This window comes from Hyla sarda, chromosome 1 (assembly GCF_029499605.1).
Source record: "Hyla sarda isolate aHylSar1 chromosome 1, aHylSar1.hap1, whole genome shotgun sequence".
Taxonomy (NCBI): Eukaryota; Metazoa; Chordata; class Amphibia; order Anura; family Hylidae; genus Hyla; species Hyla sarda.
This window is the reverse complement of record NC_079189.1, coordinates 166,953,693-166,978,012: the sequence shown is the minus strand read 5'-3', so window position 1 is coordinate 166,978,012 and position 24,320 is coordinate 166,953,693. Positions and strand designations below refer to the sequence as shown.

General features: G+C 43.9%; 2 protein-coding genes across 11 annotated transcripts in view; one reads left to right on the top strand and one right to left on the bottom strand.

Moving 5' to 3' along the window:
* The window catches only part of SCLT1 (sodium channel and clathrin linker 1), a 304,861-nt gene that overhangs the window by 22,235 nt on the left and 258,306 nt on the right, over nucleotides 1–24,320 (bottom strand). The window lies entirely within an intron of this gene.
* Nucleotides 1–24,320, top strand: part of JADE1 (jade family PHD finger 1) — a 147,973-nt gene that overhangs the window by 62,359 nt on the left and 61,294 nt on the right. For all 10 annotated transcript variants that reach the window (XM_056563460.1, XM_056563424.1, XM_056563420.1 and 7 more), the window contains exons 3-4: nucleotides 22,261–22,340; nucleotides 23,856–24,013. In XM_056563460.1, the coding sequence (XP_056419435.1) occupies nucleotides 22,261–22,340; nucleotides 23,856–24,013 (238 nt within the window). The remainder of the gene's footprint in view (nucleotides 1–22,260; nucleotides 22,341–23,855; nucleotides 24,014–24,320) is intronic.

The following is a 24,320-nucleotide window of genomic DNA, read 5'->3' as shown; positions in this document are numbered from 1 at the left end:
CTGTCGCCCCCTGCCCATAGACTTTGGTAGACGGGGCGGGCGAGACGTCACAAAGGGGCCGGGCTTGACGTCACGGGGTGTGCCTTGAGGGGTGTAGTATCCAAAATAGTATGCCATGTGGTTTTTTCGGCTGTTCTGTTCTGCTGTGTTTAGGGGCTTCCTAAATGCGACATGCCCCCAAAAAACCATTTCAGCAAAATTCACTCTCCAAAATCCCATTCTTGCTCCTTCCCTTCTGAGCCCTCTACTGCGCCCGCCAGACACTTTACACACACATGAGGCATTTCCTTACTAGAGAGAAATTGGGTTACAAATTGTTGGGAGGCTTTTTCCTCCTATTGCCCCTTGTAAAACTTCAAAAACTGGGTCTACAAGAACATGAAGATTTTGAATTTTCTCCTTCACTTTGCTGCTATTCCTGTGAAACACCTAAAGGGTTAATACACTTACTGAATGTCATTTTGAATACTCTGAGGGGTGCAGTTTTTATAATTGGGTCATTTGTGGGGTATTTCTAATGAAGGCCCTTCAAATCCACTTCATAACTGAACTGGTCCATGAAAAATTCCGATATTGAAAATTTTCTGAAAAATTGGGAAAATGCGGCTGAACTTTGAAGCCCTCTGATGTCTTCCAAAAATAAAAACATGTCAACTTTATGATGCAAACATAAAGTGGACATATTGTATATGTGAATCAATATATAATTTATTTGGAATGTCTATTTTCTTTACCAGCAGAGAGCTTCAAAGTTAGAAAAATGCTAAATTTTCAATTTTTTCATAAAATTTTGGAATTTTTCACCAAGAAATGATGCAAGTATCGCCAAAATTTACCACTAACATAAAGTAGAATATGTCATGAAAAAACAATCTCGGAATCAGAATGAAAAGTAAAAGCATCCCAGAGTTATTAATGCTTAACCCCTTAAGGACCAGGCCCATTTTGGCCTTAAAGGGGTACTCCGCCCCTAGACATCTTATCCCCTATCCAAAGTATAGGGGATAAGATGTCAGATCGCCGCGGTCCCGCTGCTGGGGACCCCTGGGATCCCCGCTGCGGCATCGCGCTATCATTACAGCACAGAGAGAGTTCGCTCTGTGCGTAATGACGGGCGATACGGAGGACGGAGCAGCGTGACGCCATGGAGCCACCCCTCGTGACATCACGGCCCTTAATGCAAGTCTATGGGAAGGGGTGTGATGACCGCCACGCCCCCTCCCATAGACTTGTATTGAAAGGGGCGGGCCTTGACATCACGAGGGGCGGAGCCGTGATGTAACGATGCTCCGGCCCCTGTACTGCCCATCATTACGTGCAGAGCGAACTCGCTCTGTGCTGTAATGATAGTGCGGTGCCGCAGCCGGGATCCCAGGGGTCCCCAGCAGCGGGACCGCGGCGATCTGACATCTTATCCCCTATCCTTTGGATAGGGGATAAGATGTCTAGGGGCGGAGTACCCCTTTAAGGACCAGAACAATTTTATTTTTGCATTTTCGTTTTTTCCTCCTCGCCTTCTAAAAATCATAACTCTCTTATATTTCCATCCACAGACCCATATGAGGGCTTGTTTTTTGCGTCACCCATTTTACTTTGTAACTACATCACTTATTTTACCATAAAATGTACGTTGCAACCAAACAAATATTACTTATGTGGGAAAATTGAAAAGAAAACCGAAATTTTGCAAATTTTGGAAGGTTTTGTTTTCACGCTGTACACTTTCCAGTAAAAAGGACATGTTTTCGTTATTCTGTGGGTCAATACGATTAAAATGATACCCATCATTATATGCTTTTCTATAATTGTACCGCTTAAAAAAAAAATCTCAAACCATTTTAACAAAATTAGTATGTTTGAAATTGCCCTATTTTGACCACCTATAACTTTCAAATTTTTCCGTATATTGGGCGATATGAGGGCTCATTTTTTGCGCCATGATCTGTAGTTTTATCAGTACCACTTTTGATTAGGTTTTACTTTTTATTAATTTTTTATAAATTTTTTGCAAGGTTTGCAGAAATTAAATGGTAGTAGAACATAGGAACACCCCCCCCCCAAATGACCCCATTTTAAAAACTAGACCCCTCAAGGTATTTGCTAGGGGGTACAGTGAGTATTTTAACACCATAGTTTTTTGGCAGGAATTATTGCAAAGTCAGTGTTAAAAATTCGAAAATTTAAATTTTTCACAAATGCATCATTTGGGGGGCATATTTTTTGTACATCACTTCTGATATTGAAAGAAATGCACCCTATATTTTATTTAGCTGCTTGTCCCATGTTCGGAAATACCCCCGCTTTGGCCATATATGGTTCCTTGGCCGCGTGGTAGGACTCAGAAGGAGAGGAGCGCCATTTGGCTTTCAGGGCAGAACAGTACCCCCACCCCCACAAGTGACCTCATTTATATACCGCACCCCTACAAGTTGTTGGCTGGTCGGCTGGCAGTATAACGCGTCTGTCTGTGACAGTTAAGGCTCCTGATGGATATATCCGCCATGTTGTGGGAATAAGCACCCGCTCATGGCGAATATATCCATTCCTGCTGCGGCTGGGTAGCTCAGTGTGTCCGCTCATGACTGCTGGCGGAAAATCCGCCGCTATGAGTGGACGCACAAAGCTACCCAGCTGCAGCAGCGAGCTCATTACCGTGACTGCTGCATAATGTGTAGGATCACGTGGCGGACATCCGCAGCATATTACATGCTGCGGATGTCCACCAATGCGATCCTACACATTATGTTTTTTTTTTTTTATTAGATTCATTTAATAAATGTATTTTATATATATATTTACACTTTTATTACATTTTTATTTATTTTTACACTTTTATTTTATTTATTTATTTTTACACTTTTATTTTATTTATTTATTTTTACACTTTTATTTTATTTATTTATTTTTACACTTTTTAATGCTTTGGAATACTTAGTATTCCAAAGCATTGCAGTTATATGCTGCCTGCCAGTTTTCACTAGCAGGCAGCATATTTCACTAGCAGGCAATACCCAGGGCAGACCTGGGGGTCTTTGTAGGACCCCCGGCTGCCCAGGTATGCAGCAGCACCCCGTGATGCTCCGGGGTGCTGCAGGAGAGACAGAGGGAGCCCCCTCCCTCTGTCAGAACTCCTTACAGCGCACGGTCACTTCTGACCGTGGCTGTAAGGGTTAAACTGTCGGGAGTGAAGTGAACTTCACTCCCGGCAGGGCCCGGCCAGCCGCATATTACACGCAGCACCCCGCGATCGCAATGCGGGGTGCTGCAGAGGAGACAGAGGGAGCCCCCTCCCTCTGTCATAACACTTACAGCCCACGGTCACTTCCGACCGCGGCTGTAAGGGTTAAAACTGCCGGGACCGAAGTTTACTTCGGTCCTGGCAGTGCAGCAGGGTCCCGGCTGTGTGATACAGCCGAGTCCCTGCCGCGATCTCGTGGGTGCACTGGGCAGCACCCACGAGAAGAATGGACGAGTATAGACGTCCAGGTGCGGGAACGCCCGCCAACCTGGACGTCTATACTCGTCCATGGTCGTTATCGGGTTAAGATGAAAATTAGCTTGGTCCTTAAGGGGTTAACTTTCTGGCACCAGTTGAGAGATATTGTTTGCCACTGGAGTACCCCTTTAACCCCTTAAGGACTGAGCCCTTTTTCACCGTAAGGACTGAGCCCTTTTTCGCAATTCTGACCACCGTCACTTTAAGCGTTAATAACTCTAAAATGCTTTTACCGAATATTCTGATTCTGAGAGTTTTTTTTGTGACATATTCTACTTTATTTTGGTGGTAAATTTTCGGCGTTACTTGCATTCTTTCTTGCATTTTTCTAACTTTGAAGCTCTCTGCTTATAAGGAAAATGGATATTCCAGATACATTTTATTTTTCTTCTCAAATACAATATGTCCACTTTATGTTTGCATCATAAAATGGACATATTTTTACTTTTTGAAAAAATTAGAGGGCTTCATAGTAGAGCAGCAATTTTCAAAAATTTCATGAAAATTGCTGAATCGGAAGGGGCAGATGTTACAGAACTACAACTCCCAGCATGCCTGGGCGGTCTAGGCATACTGAGAGTTGTAGTTTGGCAACATCTGGAGGGCTACCGTTTGGGCACCAAACTGTGACCCTCCAGATGTTGCAGCCCGGCCTTCCTAGTGGTTGCCACAGTAAAGATCACTTTACTTTTATTTCTCCCCCCTCCCCCCACCGTCTATTCCCTACCTGTGCCGTGATCTCCGCTGATGTCTCCGATGATCGCCGGGCCCCACGCATCTGGTCCCCAGGTAAAGGCCTCCATCTTCTTCCCCCCCCCCCCCCCCCCCCCTCTAATGGCAGGGGATAGGAGGAGATTGCAGCACTGTGAGCACACTCCTATCCCTTAGGATGATCGGGGCTGTCACTGACAACTCCGATCATCCCTATTTTCTGGGTGATCGGGTCACCAGAGACCCGATCATCCTGAAATTGGAGAAAATCGCATGTCTGAATTGACATGCGATTTTATCCGATCGCCGACATGGGGGGGGGGTCTCAGGACCCCCCTCGGCGATGTGCCGGGATGCCTGCTGAATGATTTCAGCAGGCATCCCGATCCGGTCTCCAACCGGCTAGGGGCGGGGACCGGAATTCCCATGGGCGTATCCATACGCCCTCAGTCATTAACAGGTTAAATTCTGCAGATTTTTCCTGAACGTTCTCTCTCTGTCTGTGTCTGTCTCTCTCTCTGTCTCTGTCTTGGGGGATATTTAGCAAAACCTGTCCAGAGGAAAAGTTGCTGAGTTGCCCATAGCAACCAATCAGATCGCCTCTTTTATTGTTTAGAGGCCCTTCAAAAATGAAAGAAGCAATCTGATTGGTCAGCCACTAGAGCTGCACGATGTGGGGCAATGTCATATTGCGATTAGTAAAGTAAGTATTTCAATATTCGATAGCAATATAATAAACCAATAGTGAAATTCCCTCCATTTCATGTCCGAATCCCTTCCCTTCCATGTACAATCTCCATTTCATGTCCTTTATCCTCCATTCCATGAAGAGATGAACTTCAATTCTCCCTATTTCATATCCTGTATATACCTGGACTGGATTTAGCGATTCCATACTTGGAGTCCAGGACTTCTCTTTGGCGTAATTTCCTACTATGCGTCTGTGCTGCGTATACCCTAGAGTGCTGGAAGGAAGTGACTTGAACAAGCGAAAGATCATTCCCTCCCAGTGCAAAGCACTACTGGGAGGTAGCAGACACCTGGATGCACATGGGGGCAAGACTACCACCGAAATAGTGACAGACAGGAGCTGGGCCCAAGGCAAGGTATTAATCACTGCATTTGGCTGGTGCACATGGGCCGCTAATATTGCGATTTAGGTTGCATTTGTGATATATCATGGTGCCCTAGCTACTATGTACACTTAGGCCTCTTTCACACTATAAAATAGTTCCGTTTAGGAACTTCCATCACGAGTTACGTCACTATATCGGGGAAAACCTGGCGTTACAAAACCGCTGACGGCCGCCACTAAATCGCATTGCAGCCTATGGGGTTTTGTAACTGCCCGTTTGCACCCGTATATGCCCGTAATTAATTACGGACATGATACAGTGACGGGACATCGTGGCGGAAAAATTACTGCATGTAGTAATTTTTCCGCCACGATGTCCCGTTACTGTATCACGTCCGTAATGAATTACGGGCATATACGGGTGCAAACGAGCAGTTACAAAACCCCCATAGTCTGCAATGCGATTTAGTCATGGCCGTCAGGGGTTTTGTAACGGCAGGTTTTCCCCGATATAGTGACGTAACTTGTGACGGAAGTTCCTAAACGGAACTATTTCATAGTGTGAAAGAGGCCTTAGGCCATTTGATTTGTTTGTTTTAAAATTAAAACTGAATTAAAGATGTAAGATTTCTGGAAATTTTGAAACCAATGAATGGAAATTTTCTGAAATGAGACAGAAATGCATATGGCTCTTCTTTTACCACTAAAGGATGCAGGGCGTACAGTTACACCCTTCTCCCCTGGGCCTTAATGCACCAGGGTGTACCTGTATGCCCTGACGTGTTAAGTAACTTTGAAGCAAGCACAGGAGCTGCGCTCTCTTCAGCACAGTGAATGTTGGCTGCTGTCAGTAGCCAGCCACATCTATTAAAATATATGGTTAGTTAAACTGCACGGTCAATGGCATACTTAAATGGGCACTGTCACCAACTTTATTTTTTGATATGTTGTAGTACTTATGTACTACAACATATTGCTAATATACTTTTATTATTTTTTTTTTCATTAAAAAGGTTTAATTTACATTTAAAAACCGGCCACTGAAAAAGGACTGATTTTGGAGTGGCAATCAGTCCTTTTTCAGTTAGGCGGCACTCGCTCCCTGCCTGTCAATCAGACAGGCGGGAGCGAGCGCATTGGCTCCCCGGCCACTGGTTGGGAGGCCACTCCCGCACATCGCCGCCGCCTCGTTGCCGCCGCTGTCCCTGCACGCCCGCTGCCAGACTCTGCAGTAACTGCAAGTGTGATGAGGGAACGGGGTATGCGGGGCGGGGGGGGGGAGGAGGGAACGGGCTAGTGCCGTAGGGGGGGGGGGGACGGGCTAGCAAAAAAAAAAAAAAAATAGGATGGTGGGAGCTACCCTTTAATATACCAAAAATGATTTAATAAAGTGACCTAAAAAAAATGTGTTCGTTTTGACAGAGTTTTTGGTAAAATGACTGATGTCATTACAAAGTACAATCAGTGGCGCAATAAACAAGCCATCATATGGGTCTAATATTACCTACAACATAGGACTAAAAACACACAAAGGATGCCAATAACCCTCAACAGATTGGCAAGACGCCATACATAATATATAAACCTTCAAAGTACTTGCCCTATAACAAATAAAGAAAGAGAGAGAGGAGAGGACGCACTGCACGGGGCTGGGGAGTATTTCTGTGTGTGAAGGAGGACAGACTGCACAGCAACGGTTCGGAAATCTCACCTCACACCGGCCCCTCCATACACTCTGAGCGCCGGTGTGAGGTGTAGACTTGCATTGGCTCCAGCGCCTCACACCGGCATTAAAGAAAAATACATCCCTGTATGTGTGTGTGTGTATATATATATATATATATATATATATATATATATATTTGCACGTTGCCCAATAACGGTAAAACAGCACTTGTAAGATGAGTTTCAAATACTATATGCCACACATGTAACGTCATAAAATTGAGCACTCAATAAAGTGCAATATATAATAAGGTGGCTAGTGCAGAGCTAGATACAGCATTACACATGCAAATACACAGGTGACAAAACAATAAGGTAACAGTCACAATAAAGCGCTCATAATACAGACCAATATATAGCAGTAGAGGTTACTCCAGGATGTTCCCCCACCTAACACTCCGACGCGTTTGGCTATGCTTCCTCCTAGAGTTATTGTGACTGTTACCTTATTGTTTTGTCACCTGTGTATTTGCATGTGTAATGCCCATTACCCACTGTCTGTATCTAGCTCTGAACTAGCCACCTTATTATATATTGCACTTTGAGTGCTCAATCTATATGATCCATTGGTACTAGTCTTTCTCCATGCCTCAGTCTTACCATATTAATTCTGTGGGAGAATATGTAGAGATATACCTAGAGAGAGTTTATGGGTAGTCTTTATCATTTAGACTGTTCAGGATGTTCTCCCATCTATTATTTTAATCTGTCCTATGTGTAATTGTTTTTAATTGGGGAGGGTGGGATTGCCAATTATGTGTTTATGAATTTTTCTAATAAAGTACATTCTGATTATTATATTTTGCGGCATCATATGGGTCTGTAGGTGAAAAATAGAAAGGTTTATGATTTTTAAAATGTAAGGAGGAAAAAGCGAAAGTAGAAAAACGCTCAGCCCTTAAGGGGTTAAGCACCAAAGTCCAAGGGTGTACCGGTGCATCCTTGGTCCTTAAGGTGTTAAAGTAGTAGTAGTGCTTGATGACGGGCGACACAGGGGCTAGGGTATTGCGATGACACGCTCCGCCCCCTCAATAAATGTCTATGGGAATGGGCGTGACGGTCTCCATGTAATTTGAAATTCCTGAGATATTTCAAAACAGTATGACTCCATATTTGCATAACTCTAAACAGTAGCATTTATCAGTGCTGTGAAAAGGGTAGAAATAGAGTGAAGATCATATTTCAGTTTGGTTTCAGTTTGAGATGCTAGCAGTACAGCAAATATAATCTGATATTCCCGAGAACATGTTTACTGGGATGAGTAGCTGCACAAAGAATGTCTTGAAAAGTGCTCACAGATGTCTAAAAACCAGCAATGCTGACAGAAAAATAACTTTCCAGAAGTTGTCATCTGGGAGTTAAACCAATGTAGCCAATTGTTCACAGTAGCTCTCAAATGAAAAAGCATTCCAAGCCACCAGTCTCTAGTATTCATGGAGTTTTGGGCACCTTTGATAAATCTGTTTTTGAAACCTCCTAATAGGATCCCATCATATCTTAGTGACATACATTCTGTTCATAAATCCACTAGTCTCACTGCCTGACAGTATGAGTTGTCTGCTCTGGCATGCTATGTTTTCGCCAATTGACATTGTGCTTTAATGTCAAACATGTCAATGTTGGTGGTCTCTAAACAAGCCGGGGGGGGGGCATGGCTAGCTAGTCATGGTGGCACGCGCTTAAGTGCAGGGCTCTGTCTGTAACGGCTTATAAAGCGGCAGACTGCAACTGACCCGGCTTGTTGCTCAGCAATTAACATCTAGCATCACCTGCTTCAATTTGAAGATGACTACATCCTGCGCAAGAAGAAAAGTCCAGTCAAACTTCACAGCTTCTTCTCAGCTTCTGAGCACTCTCAAGATGGTGCCGCTCAAGTTCTTCCCCGGTCTTGTGCCATTGCTCCACTCCGGATGGGAGCCCACAGCCAGCCTTATTTGGCATGCAGCCAGTTTCTCTTGCAGACCTTTCTGCCCCTATATCAGAGGCTACCATGGGACTCCTGCTTACTGACCTACAGGCATCTTTCCAGTCAGACCTGCAAACCGCTGTAGCCAGCATGCTTTAGGGTCTCACACATCACATATTAAGAATAAGATGGGGGAGCTCATTTCCCCTCATAACGTAGTGGTAGACTTGGTTCTATGGAGCCTTAAGTTGAGGCGCTTAAGATAGCTGACATGGAGGATCGATCGAACAATCTGTGGGTCAGTGGTATCCCTGCGGAAGTTAAGACAGAGGACTTAGAGTTATTTGTGGATTATTTATCCACATTATTGCCAGACAGGATCTTCTCTTGGACAGGGCACATAGGCTTCCTAAGCTGAAATCTGTTGCTTCATCCTCCCCAAGAGATACTGTCCTTCGTGTAAACTTCTTTCACATTAAGTAGAAAAGAATATTCGCAGCCCGGAACCCTGGGCAACTACCAGATCATTTTGTAAATCTTTCCATCTTTGCAGACTTGTTTGCATCCACTCTGGCGAGGCGGCATGAGGGATTCAATTGCTTTGCGAACATTCCATTAGCTATAAATGGGACTTCCTGGTAAAGGTGATTGTCAGCTACAATGGTGCTAAACATATAGCATCCTCTCCTCAAGCCCTTCTCCAGTTCTGTTGTGATTGGGGACTTTGAACTGCTATGCCTGCTGAGCATGGATCGCCTGAACAAGGAACCCTCTCACATACCTGTAAAGGGGACCACAGTAACCCACAAGAAGCGCAAAACTGTGTAACTTTTTTTTATAGGTGATATAAGTGACCTCATAAGAACAGTATCGGATTCGCACCGATGCATTATATTTTATCTGTCTTGCAATAGTCTGGGACACCCTAAGAATATCCTACCTTTTTGTGCCTTATATTCTGGATTAGTCACTGCAAGTATGTTGGACTCTTCTCCAATATACCCCCCTGAGGGCATACTCCATGTGCTCATTGTACATCTTAATCTGGGAGATCAATTGAAAAGACCACAAAAAACAGTTTCAACTATGACTGGAGGGTTATGTACCCTACGGATGCTGATTTTACATTCTATTCAGATCTTCACAAAATATACACCCGCATAGACTACTACCTTGTTAGTGGCCCCCTATTGGATGTTGAATACCATTCTGATAATAACACTATAACCTGGTTACATCACGCCCCCATTGTACTTACCCTCCGCGATTCTATGGCGAAAGCCTCTCAGAGACTCTGGAGAGCTAGCCCTTATGTTCTTCATAAACAGGATTTTAAAGACAAGCTGCAATCGCAAATTAAATCGAATTTTACCTTTTAATAAAAAGGGCTGTGGAGTCGGTAGATAAATGTTCCGGCTCAGACTCCAACTCAGACTCCGGAGTTTTCTGTGCTTCCGACTCCCCGACTCTGACTCCTCTGTATTAATATGTGAATGTATTTTATACATTCCTTGAAGGAAAGAAAGGCAACATACATGTCATTACCACAGGACTACTGGCTGGGAAGCCAACAGTCTACTGTATTGAACAGTTTGTGTGCGGATATGCTGCTGAAGATAGGGCAGTGGGAGGATCCAGGAAGGGGCATTTATTATTATTATAAAACATGATTTCCCTAGTAGAATCCCATAGTCAAGTTTAACCCCTTAAGGACCAGGCCATTTTACACCTTAGGACCAGAGCGTTTTTTGCACATCTGACCACTGTCACTTTAAACATTAATAACTCTGGAATGCTTTTAGTTATTATTCTGATTCCGAGATTGTTTTTTCGTGACATATTCTACTTTAACATAGTGGTAAAATTTTGTGGTAACTTGCATCCTTTCTTGGTGAAAAATCCCAAAATTTGATGAAAAATTTGAAAATTTTGCATTTTTCTAACTTTAAAGCTCTCTGCTTGTAAGGAAAATGGATATTCAAAATATTTTTTTATTTTATTCACATTTCCAATATGTCTACTTTATGTTTGCATCATAAAATTGACGTGTTTTTACTTTTTGAAGACACCAGAGGGCTTCAAAGTTCAGCAGCACTTTTCCAATTTTTCACAAAATTTTGAACCTCGCTTTTTTTCAGAGACCAGTTCAGGTTTGAAGTGGATTTGAAGGGTCTTCCCATTAGAAATACCCCACAAATGACCCCATTATAAAAACTGCACCCCCCAAAGTATTCAAAATGACATTGTCAGCATTTTAACCCTTTAGGTGTTTCACAGGAATAGCAGCAAAGTGAAGGAGAAAATTCACAATCTTAATTTTTTACACTCGCATGTTCTTGTAAACCCAATTTTTGAATTTTTACAAGGGGTAAAAGGAGAAAATGTATACTTATATTTGTAGCCCAATTTCTCTCGAGTAAGCACATACCTCATATGTCTATGTAAAGTGTTCGGCGGGCGCAGTAGAGGGCTCAGAAGCGAAGGAGCGACAAGGGGATTTTGGAGAGTACGTTTTTCAGAAATGGTTTTTGGGGGGCATGTTGCATTTAGGAAGCCCCTATGGTGCCAGAACAGCAAAAATAACCCACATGGCATACCATTTTGGAAACTAGACCCCTTGGGGAACGTAACAAGGAATAAAGTGAGCCTTAATACCCCACAGGTGTTTCACGACTTTTGCATATGTAAAAAAAATAAAAAAAAATTTCACTAAAATGTGTGTTTCCCCCCAAATTTCACATTTTTGCAAGGGTTAATAGCAGAAAATACCCGCCAAAATTTGTAACCCCATCTCTTCTGAGTATGGAGGTACCCCATAAGTTGGCATGAAGTGCATTACGGGCGAACTACAATGCTCCGAAGAGAAGGAGTGATATTTGACTTTTTGAGAGCAAATTTTGCTCGGGGGGCATGTCGCATTTAGGAAGCCCCTATGGTGCCAGAACAGCAAAAAAAAAAAAACACATGGCATACCATTTTGGAAACTAGACCCCTTGAGGAACGTAACAAGGAATAAAGTGAGCCTTAATACCACACACGGGTTTCATGACTTTTGCATATGTAAAAAAATATATATTTTTTTTTTCACTAAAATGTGTGTTTCCCCCCAAATTTCACATTTTTGCAAGGGTTAATAGCAGAAAATACCCCCCCAAATTTGTAACACCATCTCTTCTGAGTATGGAGGTACCCCATAAGTGGACCTGAAGTGCACTACGGGCGAACTACAATGCTCAGAAGAGGAGGAGCACCATTGAGCTTTTGGAAAGAGAATTCGTTTGGAATGGTAGTCAGGGGCCATGTGCATTTACAAAGCCCCCCCGTGGTGCCAGAACAGTGGACCCCCCCAACATGTGACCCCATTTTGGAAACTACACCCCTCACAGAATTTAATAAGTGGTGCAGTGAGCATTTACACCCCACTGGCGTTTGACAGATCTTTGGGACAGTGGGCTGTGCAAATGGAAAATTACATTTTTCATTTTCACGGATCACTGTTCCAAAAATCTGTCAGACACCTGTGGGGCGTAAATGCTCACTGCGCCCCTTATTACATTACATGAGGGGTGTAGTTTCCAAAATGGGGTCACATATGGGGGGGTCCATTGTTCTGGTACCATGGGGGCTTTGTAAACACAAGTGGCCTTCAATTCCGGACAAATTTTCTCTTCAAAATCCCAATGGCGCTCCTTCTCTTCTGAGTATTGTAGTGCACCCATAGAGCACTTTACATCCACTTATGGGGTATGTTCTTACTCAGAAGAAATTGGGTTACAAATTTTGGGGGGCTTTTTTTTATTTTCCCTTGTGAAAATGAAAAATTTTGGGTAACACCAGCATTTTAGTGAAAACATTTTTTTTTTTTTCATTTTCCCATCCAACTTTAATGAAAATTTGTCAAACACCTGTGGGGTGTTCAGGCTCACTATACCCCTTGTTACGTTCCGTGAGGGGTGTCGTTTCCAAAATGGGGTCACATGTCTGTATTTATTGTTTTGTGTTTATGTCAGAACCACTGTAAAATCAGCCACCCCTGTGCAAATCGCCAATTTAGGCCTCAAATGTACATGGTGCGCTCTCACTCCTGAGCCTTGTTGTGCGTCCACAGAGCATTTTACGCCTACATATGGGGTATCTCCATACTCAGGAGAAATTGCGTTACAAATTTTGGGGGTCTTTTTTTCCTTTTACCTCCCGTGAAAATAAAAAGTAAAGGACAACACCAGCATGTTAGTGTAAAAAAAAATTTTTTTTTACACTAACAGGCTGGTGTAGACCCCAACTTTTCTTTTTTATAAGGGGTAAAAGGAAAAAAAGCCCCCAAAATTAGTAACGCAATTTCTCCCGAGTACGGAGATACCCCATATGTGGCACTAAACTGTTTCCATGAAATACGACAGGGCTCCGAAGTGAGAGCGCGCCATGCGCATTTGAGGACTAAATTAGGGATTGCACAGGGGTGGACATAGGGGTATTCTACGCCAGTGATTCCCAAACAGGGTGCCTCCAGCTGTTGCTAAACTCCCAGCATGCCTGGACAGTCAGTGGCTGTCCGGAAATGCTGGGAGTTGTTGTTTTGCAACAGCTGGAGGCTCTGTTTTGGAAACACTGCTGTACAATACGTTTTTTATTTTTTATTAGGGGGACAGTGTAAGGGGGTGTATATGTTGTGTTTTACTCTTTATTATGTGTAAGTGTAGTGTTTTTAGGGTACATTCACACTGGCGGGTTTACAGTGAATTTACTGCTAGGAGTTTGCACTGCGGTGAAAAATTTGCCACAGCCCAAACTTGAAGCAGAAAACTTACTGTAAACCCGCCAGTGTGAATGTACCCTGTACGTTCACATGGGGGGGCAAACCTCCAGCTGTTTCAAAACTACAACTCCCAGCATGTACTGACAGACCGTGCATGCTTAGAGTTGTACTTTTGCAACAGCTGGAGGCACACTGGTTGGAAAACCTTCAGTTAGGTTCTGTTACCTAACTCAGTATTTTCCAACCAGTGTGCCTCCAGCTGTTGCAAAACTTCAACTCCCAGCATGTACTGATCGCCGAAAGGCATGCTGGGAGATGTAGTTATGCAACAGCTGGAGGGATCGCAACTACAACTCCCAGCATGCAGAGACAGCTGTTTGCTGTTTAGGCTTGCTGGGAGTTGCAGTTTTGCAACATCTGTAGAGCTATAGTTTAGAGACCACTGCATAGTGGTCTCCAAACTGTGGACCTCCAGATGTTGCAAAACTACAACTCCCAGCATGCCCAGACAGCAAACTGCTGTCTGGGCATGCTGGGAGTTGTAGTTTTGCAAGATCTGGAGGTGCACAGTATAGAGATCACTTTGCAGTGGTCTCAAACTGTAGACCTCCAGCTGTTGCAAAACTGCAACTCCCAGCAAGCCTAAACAGCTCTCTGGGCATGCTGGGAGTTGTAGTTTTGCAACATCTGGAGGGTTACAGTTTAGAGACCACTATAAGTAACTCACCGGCTTCCGTTGGATCCAGGGAGCTGCGTCGCGGTCCTCTTCTTCCGCCGATCGTTGCCCGCTGCCGCCACTGCCGCCGCCGATGGGTAAGTGGATCTTTGGCGCCGGTCCCTGTCGGTTTCCCCATCCTGCCCCGCCTATTGTGGGTGGGCAGGACGGGGAAACCGAAAGTAAACCCCTCCGCCCCCGATCTGCTATTGGTGGTCGCGTCTAGACCACCAATAGCAGAGATAGGAGGGGTGGCAACCCTGCCACCTCACTCCTATCGCTACAGGGGGATCGTGGGTGTCTAGGACACCCGCGATCCCCCTTCTATTCCGGGTCACCATAGACCCATATGACCCGGAATCGGCGCAAATCGCAAGTGTGAATTCACTTGCGATTTGCGCCGATCGCCGACATGGGGGGGGTCTAATGACCCCCCTGGGCATTTGCACGGGGTGCCTGCTGATAGATATCAGCAGTCACCCCGGCGCGATCCCCGCCCGGCGCGCGGCGGGGACCGAAATTCCCACGGGCGTACAGGTACGCCCTTGGTCCTTAAGTACCAGGGAGCAAAGGCGTACCTGTACGCCCTTGGTCCTTAAGGGGTTAAAGGGGTACTCCGCCCCTAGACATCTTATCCCCTATCCAAAGGATAGGGGATAAGATGTCAGATCGCCGGGGTCCTGCTGCTTGGGACCCCCGGGATCGCCACTGCAGCACCGCACTTTCATTACTACACAGAGAGAGTTCGCTCTGTGCGTAATGATGGGCGATACAGGGGATGGAGCAGTGTGATGTCATGGCTCCGCCCCTCGTGACATCAGGGCCCGTCCCCTTAATGCAAGTCAATGGCAGGGGGCGTGATGACCCCACGCCCCTTCCCATAGACTTGTATTGAGTGGGCGGGCCGTGACATCATGAGGGGTGGAGCCGTGATGTAATGATGCTCCGGCCCCTGTATCGCCCGTCATAGGATAGGGGATAAGATGTCAGATCGCTGGGGTCCCGCTGCTGGGGACCCCCGAGATCGCCGATGCAGCACCGCACTATCATTGCTGCACAGAGCGAGTTCGCTCTGTGCGTAATGACGGGCGATACAGGGGCCGGAGCATCGCTACATCACGGCTCCGCCCCTCGTGATGTCTAGGGGCGGAGTACCCCTTTAAGCTAACAATCGAGTTTACAAGTTTTTATAGCCTTAACTGAATGGCAGCAGTTTTTCCAATGGTTTACAGCTTCAGTCTTGAACTATTGACCCTCCATTCCCTTCACTTATGCAAGTGTCTCTAGTCCTGCAAAAAACATATTTCCTTAATCCCTTATCAGTGAGAGGGTTCCCTTTAACAGCAGGACACAACACTATGGAAAGTATAAGTATTGCCGCTCCTAATTGTGAGTTGTGTGCCAAATAGTAAAGCACATGAAAAGCATGCTTCTTCACAGTCACTACGTGTTCGTTTTGCGGTTACATGAGGCACTGCATGCATTGATCTTTTATTCTTTTAGTAGAGAATTCATTAATTATAACTTTTTGTGAATTGGGACATTCAAACTTGCTTTTTTTTATTTTATTTTTTATTCCAATCTAAATTTAGTAGGAGTCTGAGTCGGTGCATTGTTTGCCGACTCAGACTCCAGGTACCCAAAATTTCCTCCGACTCTTCGACTCCGACTCTGACTCCGACTCCACAGCCCTGTTAATAAAGGTACAATGTCTTCTGAATCCATGCTGTGGTGTGCTTTTAAAACAACTATACGAGGCTAAATTATAAGTCAAGTGGCGTTCTACAAAAAATCTATGACTAGCAAGAAACTCTCCCTTCAGTCTGAGCTTGCTGATTTGCAGAGGCAGAAAATAATGGTGCATACTCGGCAGATTGAAACCCGTATCTCCTCTGTGGCTGCCGAACTCCATAAACTAGACCTGTATAAATTTGATCTTGCCCAACTTAGTATGAAACTTAATTTCTATTGGCATGCCAACACACCCGAGGCCTTTTTGGCTAGACAGCTGAAGTTTAGAGAGCAGCAGAGTAGGATTTGTTTCCTTAATACACCCGCTGAAGGAAAAATTCATTATCCCGGGGGGATCGCAGACTCCTTTGCTGACTTATACAATCTGAGCTCCTCTGAACATACTCCACAACCCACTGCATCTGCTATCTCTGCTTTCCTATCTGCCATTCACCTTCCGATTTGTCCGTACTTTGGTGCAAAACTAATTTTTTTTTTAAATCAACTGGTGCCAAAAAGTTAAACAGATTTGGAAATTACTTCTATATAAAAATCTTAATCCTTTCTGTACTTATCAGCTGCTGTATGCTGCAGAGGAAGTTGTATAGTTGTTTTCTGTCTGACCACAGTGCTCTCTGCTGACACATCTGTCCATGTCAGGAACTGTCCAGCGCAGGAGAGGTTTGGTATGGAGATTTATTCCTGCTTTGGACAGTACCTGGGTGATACCTGTTGTTTTATATTATTATAAAGTATTTACATTTTTGTAATTTCTTACTTGAATGACTATTTTTGTGTATTTATTAGCTGAAGTTTTTGCCTTTCCTAGATTGCACCAGGGAAGGCAAAACTTCAGCCAATCCCAAGATTGCACCAGATTATTCCTTAATGTTATTGCTAAAGCAGCACATGATCGAATGCCTTCTCGGCTCCTTTCACTGGATACGGAGAAAGCATTCCATCGTGTCCATTGGGGATGCCTACAAGCGGTTTTGATGAAGTTTGGCTTCCCGCAACCGTTGATTGAGACACTTATGGCACTGTACTCTAAGCTATCTGTGAGGATTTTTACTGGAGGGGCATTAACCAAGAGTTTTTCAATCACCAATGGCACACGTCACGGTTGCCCCCTTTATCCTCCTATCTTTGTATTGGTGATTAAGCCACTCACTCAGCGTATCCGGGATTCTCCAGACATTAATGCGGTACAAATTGTTGCTTCTGATCACCGCATTGGATTGTTTTCTGATGATGTACTTATATCGGTTACAAACCTTCATAAATCTGCTATCATGGCTGTTATGACATCCTTTAGTGCAGCTAGTTATTATAAACTGAACTTATCCTAGTCCACCCTGATGCCCATTTATATATCTTCCCCTGGCATTACTGGCTGCACAATACCCCTTTGTCCGGGCAGATATCTTCATTACATATTTAGGTATCCACTTACCTGCTTCCTTACTGGCATCCAATCTTGATACCCTTACCGCCTAATTGCGTGCTGACATTGCATCCTTCTCTAAATTCACAGTGTCATGGACGGGTAGAATCTCCAAAATGATTCTTCTTCCTAAAATCCTCTACTTCTTTCACAACCTTCCTATTCGCTTTCCTCTTTCTGTATATTGGCATCTGCAGGCCCTTCTTATGGGCTTCATTTGGCAGAACAGCAAGGTGAGAGTTCCAGCCCGCACTTTGTTTATGACGGTGAGAGAGGGGTCCTTGACTGCCCTGATTTATTAGTTATTTATTACTTAAAGGGGTATTTCCCCCCCCCCAATTTATTATCAGTCCAGTGCTGCGCTGTCCCCATCGGGAAACTAATCACATGTCACCCGCTAGCGCTGCCTTCCTCGTCGTCCTGTTTGTTGTGGGCCGCCGGCTTCTTACATGACAGTGCGCTCAACCTATCACCGGCCGAGGCGGAACATCGCTGCGGCCGGTGATAGGCTGACGGCTCTCCAACGGGGGAAAGTGAGTTAAAGTTTATTTTGTTTATCTTTTGCAGTCCGGGCATAGGGGTACAGAGTTCCAGTGCCTGCGGCCCGCAAAAAACAGGAGGGCAGCGCTTGTGGGTGACATGTGGTTAGTTCCCCGATGGGGACGGTGCAGCGCTGGGCTGATAATTAATTGGGGGGTTGAAGCAGAACAGCGCTCATGGGTCACATATGATTAGTTCCCCGATGTGGGGACAGCGCAGCGCTGGGTTGATAATTCATTCATTCCCGAGGGGGAGGGGCCCAACCGGTATTGCGGTATAGGAAAAATTCATATTGTGCAGGACAAAAATTTCGGTATTCGGTATGAAACGGTATACCGCCCAGCACTAATTTCTTAATTAGGGGATATCAGCAAAGGGGTGGGTCTATTGCTTTTTAGTGACATAAGTAGTAAATTCAATCTCCCTCCCAGAGACTTTTTTAAAATACTTGGTCATATGCCACCTGATTTCTTATCTGAAGTGGGGCCACACTGGCTGCTCTAGTCTCTATGAATTATTCTTTATGCATTCTGCTTTCATACACTTCATGCTCTTCTCCTACCTGGCATACATTTCAGGCTTATTGGGAAATAGATTTAGGCATTGAAATATCTCCACAACAATGGATGTTTGTATATGCTCTACCCACCAACTTATCTCATTGGACGAATCACCTAGAGTCATCCCCTAAAATTGCAGTACCGCTGGTATCTTACATCACTTCGGCTTGCAAAAATGTACCCGATCGTGTCCCAGATGTGCTGGCGATGCCTGGGGGATTTTGGTTCCCTCATGCATATTTTGTGGTCATGCCTGTTCAAATTCTCCTATCTCAACTCACAATAGTATTTGTTCCCTGGGGACCTGGTATGGCATTGTTATCCTTAGGTATTAATTCCCTCACCTATACATCTTGTAACATAACCTTCCATTTACTCTCTGTGGCAAGGTTGGCCCTGGCTCGTAGGTAGAAGTCTACGGATATGCCTTCAACAGCTGAAGTTGTTGCTACTCTTACGCACGTTTGCACCATGGAACAATAGATCTTGGATAGATAGGCATATCTTGGTCCCCACTACACCGGAATATGGCTTTGGAGCAATTTCAAACTGCCTTACAATATGTAGCTTCTTGGGAAGGGGCTCAGGCCCAAAATGAGGAAATTTCAACTCTACATTAATAGTATAGGTCTCTCTTGACTGTGTGCTAATTATGCTTATCTGAAGCTGTGCAACATTTCTATTGTTACCTGCTATTGTGTATTATAGTGTGATCCAATGATTGCACTTCTCCTTTGGACCTGCATGTCCTTTTTGTTTTGTAAATTCTCTTTAAAAAAATAAATAAATTAGATAATAGACTTTTGAATAAAAGTAGCATTGTAGCAATAGCGTAACATTGAAGAGTGAATGCAATATAATTATGATCTCATCTTAAGTCCTTATAGGGGCTTAAAAACTGTAAAATAAAAAAAATGTAATCTTATAAAATAAGAACCTTACTCTAATAAAAATGAAATCATCCTTATTTTCCCATTTTACATAAATAAATAAAAATATTTAGTTTTGCCGATTGCATGAGTGAAAATGTAGTTCTCTTTTCAATTTCCCCCCTACAAATAAAATGTATTTTTTTTTTTTTGCTTTGCCATACATTTTATGATAAAATAAAGTGCCATTGCAAAGTACAGTTGGATGCGGGTCTGTAGAAAAATAAAGCAAGAGTTAATGCTTCTTAGGGTAGGGTCACACATAGCCTGCCCGGCTCCCTACCCAGCTCGTAGTGGCAATCCGCCGCTCCAAGCAGCCATACAGGGGCCTGCAGATTGCCACTGCGAACAGTCCAGGGGATGGGACAGGGGGTGCCAACAGCTGGAGGCACACTATAGGCGGGTCACCGGCGGATCTGCAGCATAAAATAGGATGCGGATTCATTATGCGTGACCCTTAAAATGTGAAGAGGTAAAAAAACTAATTGCAAAAAGGAAAATTGACTCTGTCCATAAGGGGTTGTTTCATTATAAGCCACACCTGGTTTTATCTGTAAAAAAAAATGCTGTACAGTGTATGTGCACCTTTTAAGTGTGCGGATTGGATTGCAAACTCACAGATTGTTTCCTGCTGACAGATTGAATGGGATGGGCTCTCTGCAGCAGATTTTCAGATTCGGAATTTCCTCTGTGGAAAAGCTCAATTTTCCCAGTCCACATTGAGAGCCCGTCCCCATTCAAACTTACAGCTGGAAACGCGCTGTGAGTTTGCAATCAAATTCACCCGTGTGAATGCACCCTCAGGGTATGTTCAAACAGGCATATTGCCTGGGAAGTTTCTGTAGCATATTTACTGCCATTGATTTCAATGGTTCCACAGAAAATGTTCTAATCTGCCATTATTGCACATTTTCTGCGGACCCATTAAATTCACATGGACGGATTTTGTTGCGAGATTGCAACATGTTTCTACTGAGAGTTTAACCCCTTAGCGACCAAGGACGAATATTTACATCCTGTGCCGGCTCCTGCGATAAAACGCGGGTTCACACGGTGACCCTGTATCATATCGGGTGGGTCCCGGCATGTAACTGAAGCCGGGACCTGGGGCTAATAGCGCGCGGCAGCGATCGCGGTGCTGCACTACTAAGAATGAGCCTGTGTAGAAACGGAAGCACCCAAAAGTTACAAAATGGCGTTTTTTCTTCAATTTTGTGGCACAATGATTTTTTTTCCCATTTCGCCATAGATTTTTGGGTAAAATGACTGATGTCATTACAATAGAGAATTGGTGGCGCAAAAAATAAGCCATCATATGGATTTTTAGGTGCAAAATTGGTTTTTATTTTTAAAAGGTGAGGAAGAAAAAACAGAAGTGCAAAAATGGGAAAACCTGTGGTCCTTAAGGGGTTAAATTGAGATGGACTCTGGGGCATATTTTAGGCAGTAGAATATCTGGTACAGACCCCATTTGTCAGTATGGGCTGCGGCTGATTTTTGAGAAGGCCTCTGAAAAATAAAATGAGAAACTATCTGATTGGTTGCAGTGGGTTTTGATAAATCTCCCTCACTGTACTGTGAAAAGATCCCTGTGGGTGGATTAGAGCTGGACAGTATACCGGTTCATACTGAATACCGAAATTTTTGTCCTGCACAATATGAATTTTTCCCCATACCGCAATACCGATTTGGCCCCTCCCCCTAGGGAATTAATTATCAGCCCAGCGCATAATCATATGTGACCCACGAGCGCTGTTCTGAACCCCCCCAATTATCAGCTCAACGCTGCGCTGTCCCCATCGGGGTAAATACTCGCATATCACCAGCAAGCGCTGCCCTCCTCGTCCTCCTGTTTGTTGCGGGCCGCCGGTGTTGACACTCTATACTGTATGGTGTATTCCTATGCCCGGGCTGCAAAAGATAACCAAGATAAACTTTAACTCTCTTTCCCCGCCGGTCAGGACCTGCTTCCTGGGGATGGGAACGTCTGACAGCCATCAGCCTATCATCGGTTGAGGCGGAACATCGCTGCGGCCGGTGATAGGCTGACGGCTCTCCGACGATCCCGTCCCCAGGAAGAGCGTAAGACCGACGTAGGAACATGCGTTAAAGTTAATTTTGTTTACCTTTTGCAGCCCGGGCATAGGGATACAGCGTACAGTATAGAGTGCCTGCAACAAACAGGAGGATGAGGAGGGCAGCACTTGTGGGTGATAAGTGAGCATTTACCCTGATGGGGACAGCGCAGCGCTGGGCTGATAATTTATTTTGGTGGGGGGGGGGGGGGGGGGGAATACCAATATATACTGTGGAACCGCCATAAGTTACAAAGATACCGTGATACACATATTTGGTCATACCGCCCAGCCCTAGAGTGAATCAGTGACAGTTGTCTACATCATTGTTTCCTGAGAGCAGCCCTCAAGTACCTTCAACAGGTCATATTTGCAGGATTTAATAGTGGATATACCTGATGCAATTACCATAATTATATTGCTTGTGGAAAGAATAAAAAAAAACTGAAAACATGACCTGTTGGGGCTATGTGAGGAGCGCACTTGGGGAAACATTGCTCTAGATCATCAATAATCTTGCCTTATGTTGCTTTATGAATTTAAATTTTGCTATATGGTTTTATTACTTTCAAAAAAATGTTGTGTTTTGTCTTCCAGGCTTGTCTACATCTTGGTCTCAGCAGACAAGGTCAAGACATGGCAGAATCTCAAAACATGAAGATCAGAAGCCCTCTGAGGTATTGTATGAGTGTTTTTAACAGGCCTGTTAAAGTTGCTAGTACTTGTATTCATTGGAAGGCAACATTGCATTGAGGAGCTCTCTCTCTATCTATCTCTCTCTCTCTCTCTCTCTCTCCCTATCTCTATCTATCTCTCTCTATCTCCTATCTCTCTATCTCTATCTATCTCTCTCTCTCTCTATCTCTCTCTCTATCTCTCTCTCTATCTCTCTATCTCTCTCTCTATCTCTCTCTATCTCTCTCTCTCTATCTCTCTCTCTATCTCTCTCTCTCTATCTCTCTCTCTCTATCTCTCTCTCTCTATCTCTCTCTCTCTCTATCTCTATCTCTCTCTATCTCTATCTCTCTCTATCTCTCTCTCTATCTCTCTCTCTATCTCTCTCTCTCAATCACAAAAGAAGACGTCCGGCACTCAGGGAATGGCAGGTAAAAACTTGTATATGGCTTTATTCAAAACGCAATAGACAGGACAAATTCTGACACGTTTCGCACGCTCAGGTGCTTAATCGTAGATAGACACACATTCAGAAATACGTGTTAAAATACACATGTGTATTTTAACACGTATTTTTGAATGTGTGTCTATCTATGATTAAGCACCTGAGCATGTAAAACACGTCAGATTTTTTTCCTGCCTATTGCGTTTTGAATAAAGCCATATACAAGTTTTTACCTGCCATTCCCTGAGTGCCGGACGTCGTCTTTTGTGGTTTCCATTGAACCGGGAGTGGTACCGGTGTCCGTGGCACGAGGACGTGTAGTAGACGCAGGAGCGGTGAGCGGTTCTACCTTGTTTGCATATATATATATATATATATATATATATATATATACATACATACATACATTTGTCTTTTTTTTCTTATAGCTTTGAACTTTCTGAAGCTGATACTATATTGTCAGTAAGATAATTGCAATCCTCATTCAACGTTACTTTCTTTTGCATTATCAGTTTTGCAACATATTTATATATTTAGTACTAATCCATCCAAAAAACTTAACATTCATTAGAATAGGAAATTACGAAAGACAATTTAGTAACTTTATGATGACTTATAGATTTTGGGATGGATTTCTGTAAATGAAAAAAACCTGACCACCGTGTAATGTATCAGATTCCCCCTTAAATTTCATCTTGGGACATTGAGTACCATAACCATGTAATGATATAGCTATATGGACCTTATCCTACTTCGTGTATTTTTAAACAGTTTAAATAATATTATAGGTAGCTAACTTTGTGTGGTTGTACTATTTTTGTCTATGTGGCAGATGTTATTAATTCTCAACATCCCATTATCTTTACTTTCTCATTTAATTTCACAATGTTTTCTCCAGTGTCTAGCAATACGGCTGACTGGCTGAGTAATATTTAATCCCATGCTGCTATTATTTGGCCCAGTGGGATAGGCCTTTTACATACAGTTAATGTCCACCCTGGTGATCATCTTGGTCCTGCCAGCATTGTAATGGAATGCATTAAAATGTTAATCGCTCCATGCTGTCATGCAGGTGTTCCGAACAGACCTGATCACGGCCATGAAACTACACGACTCCTACCAGCTGAACCCAGAGGACTATTATGTGCTGGCTGATCCGTGGCGCCAGGATTGGGAAAAGGGGGTACAAGTGCCTGTGAACCCAGAGTTTATCCCAGAGCCTCTTGCCAGGTGAGCAAAATGGTACTTGATTTGTAACCAGGCACAGTGGCAGATTATACACACAGGAAATCGCCATATGATAGCAGTCGATTATTTTGCATGGTGAAGCAGAAAGACCTAAATCCTGTTGCTCGTTGATCCTCTATGAATTCTGGATGTAGCCTGCTGTAATTGTGAGGCCCAGTATTCTCTGGCCTGGTGTATAGCACAACTGTAATGTCAGACTATTGGATAACATGTTTCAGCTTTATGCAGCTGGCCTAGAATGATATGATTAATGTATACAAGTAATGGGAAGGAAATAAGTATTTTATTA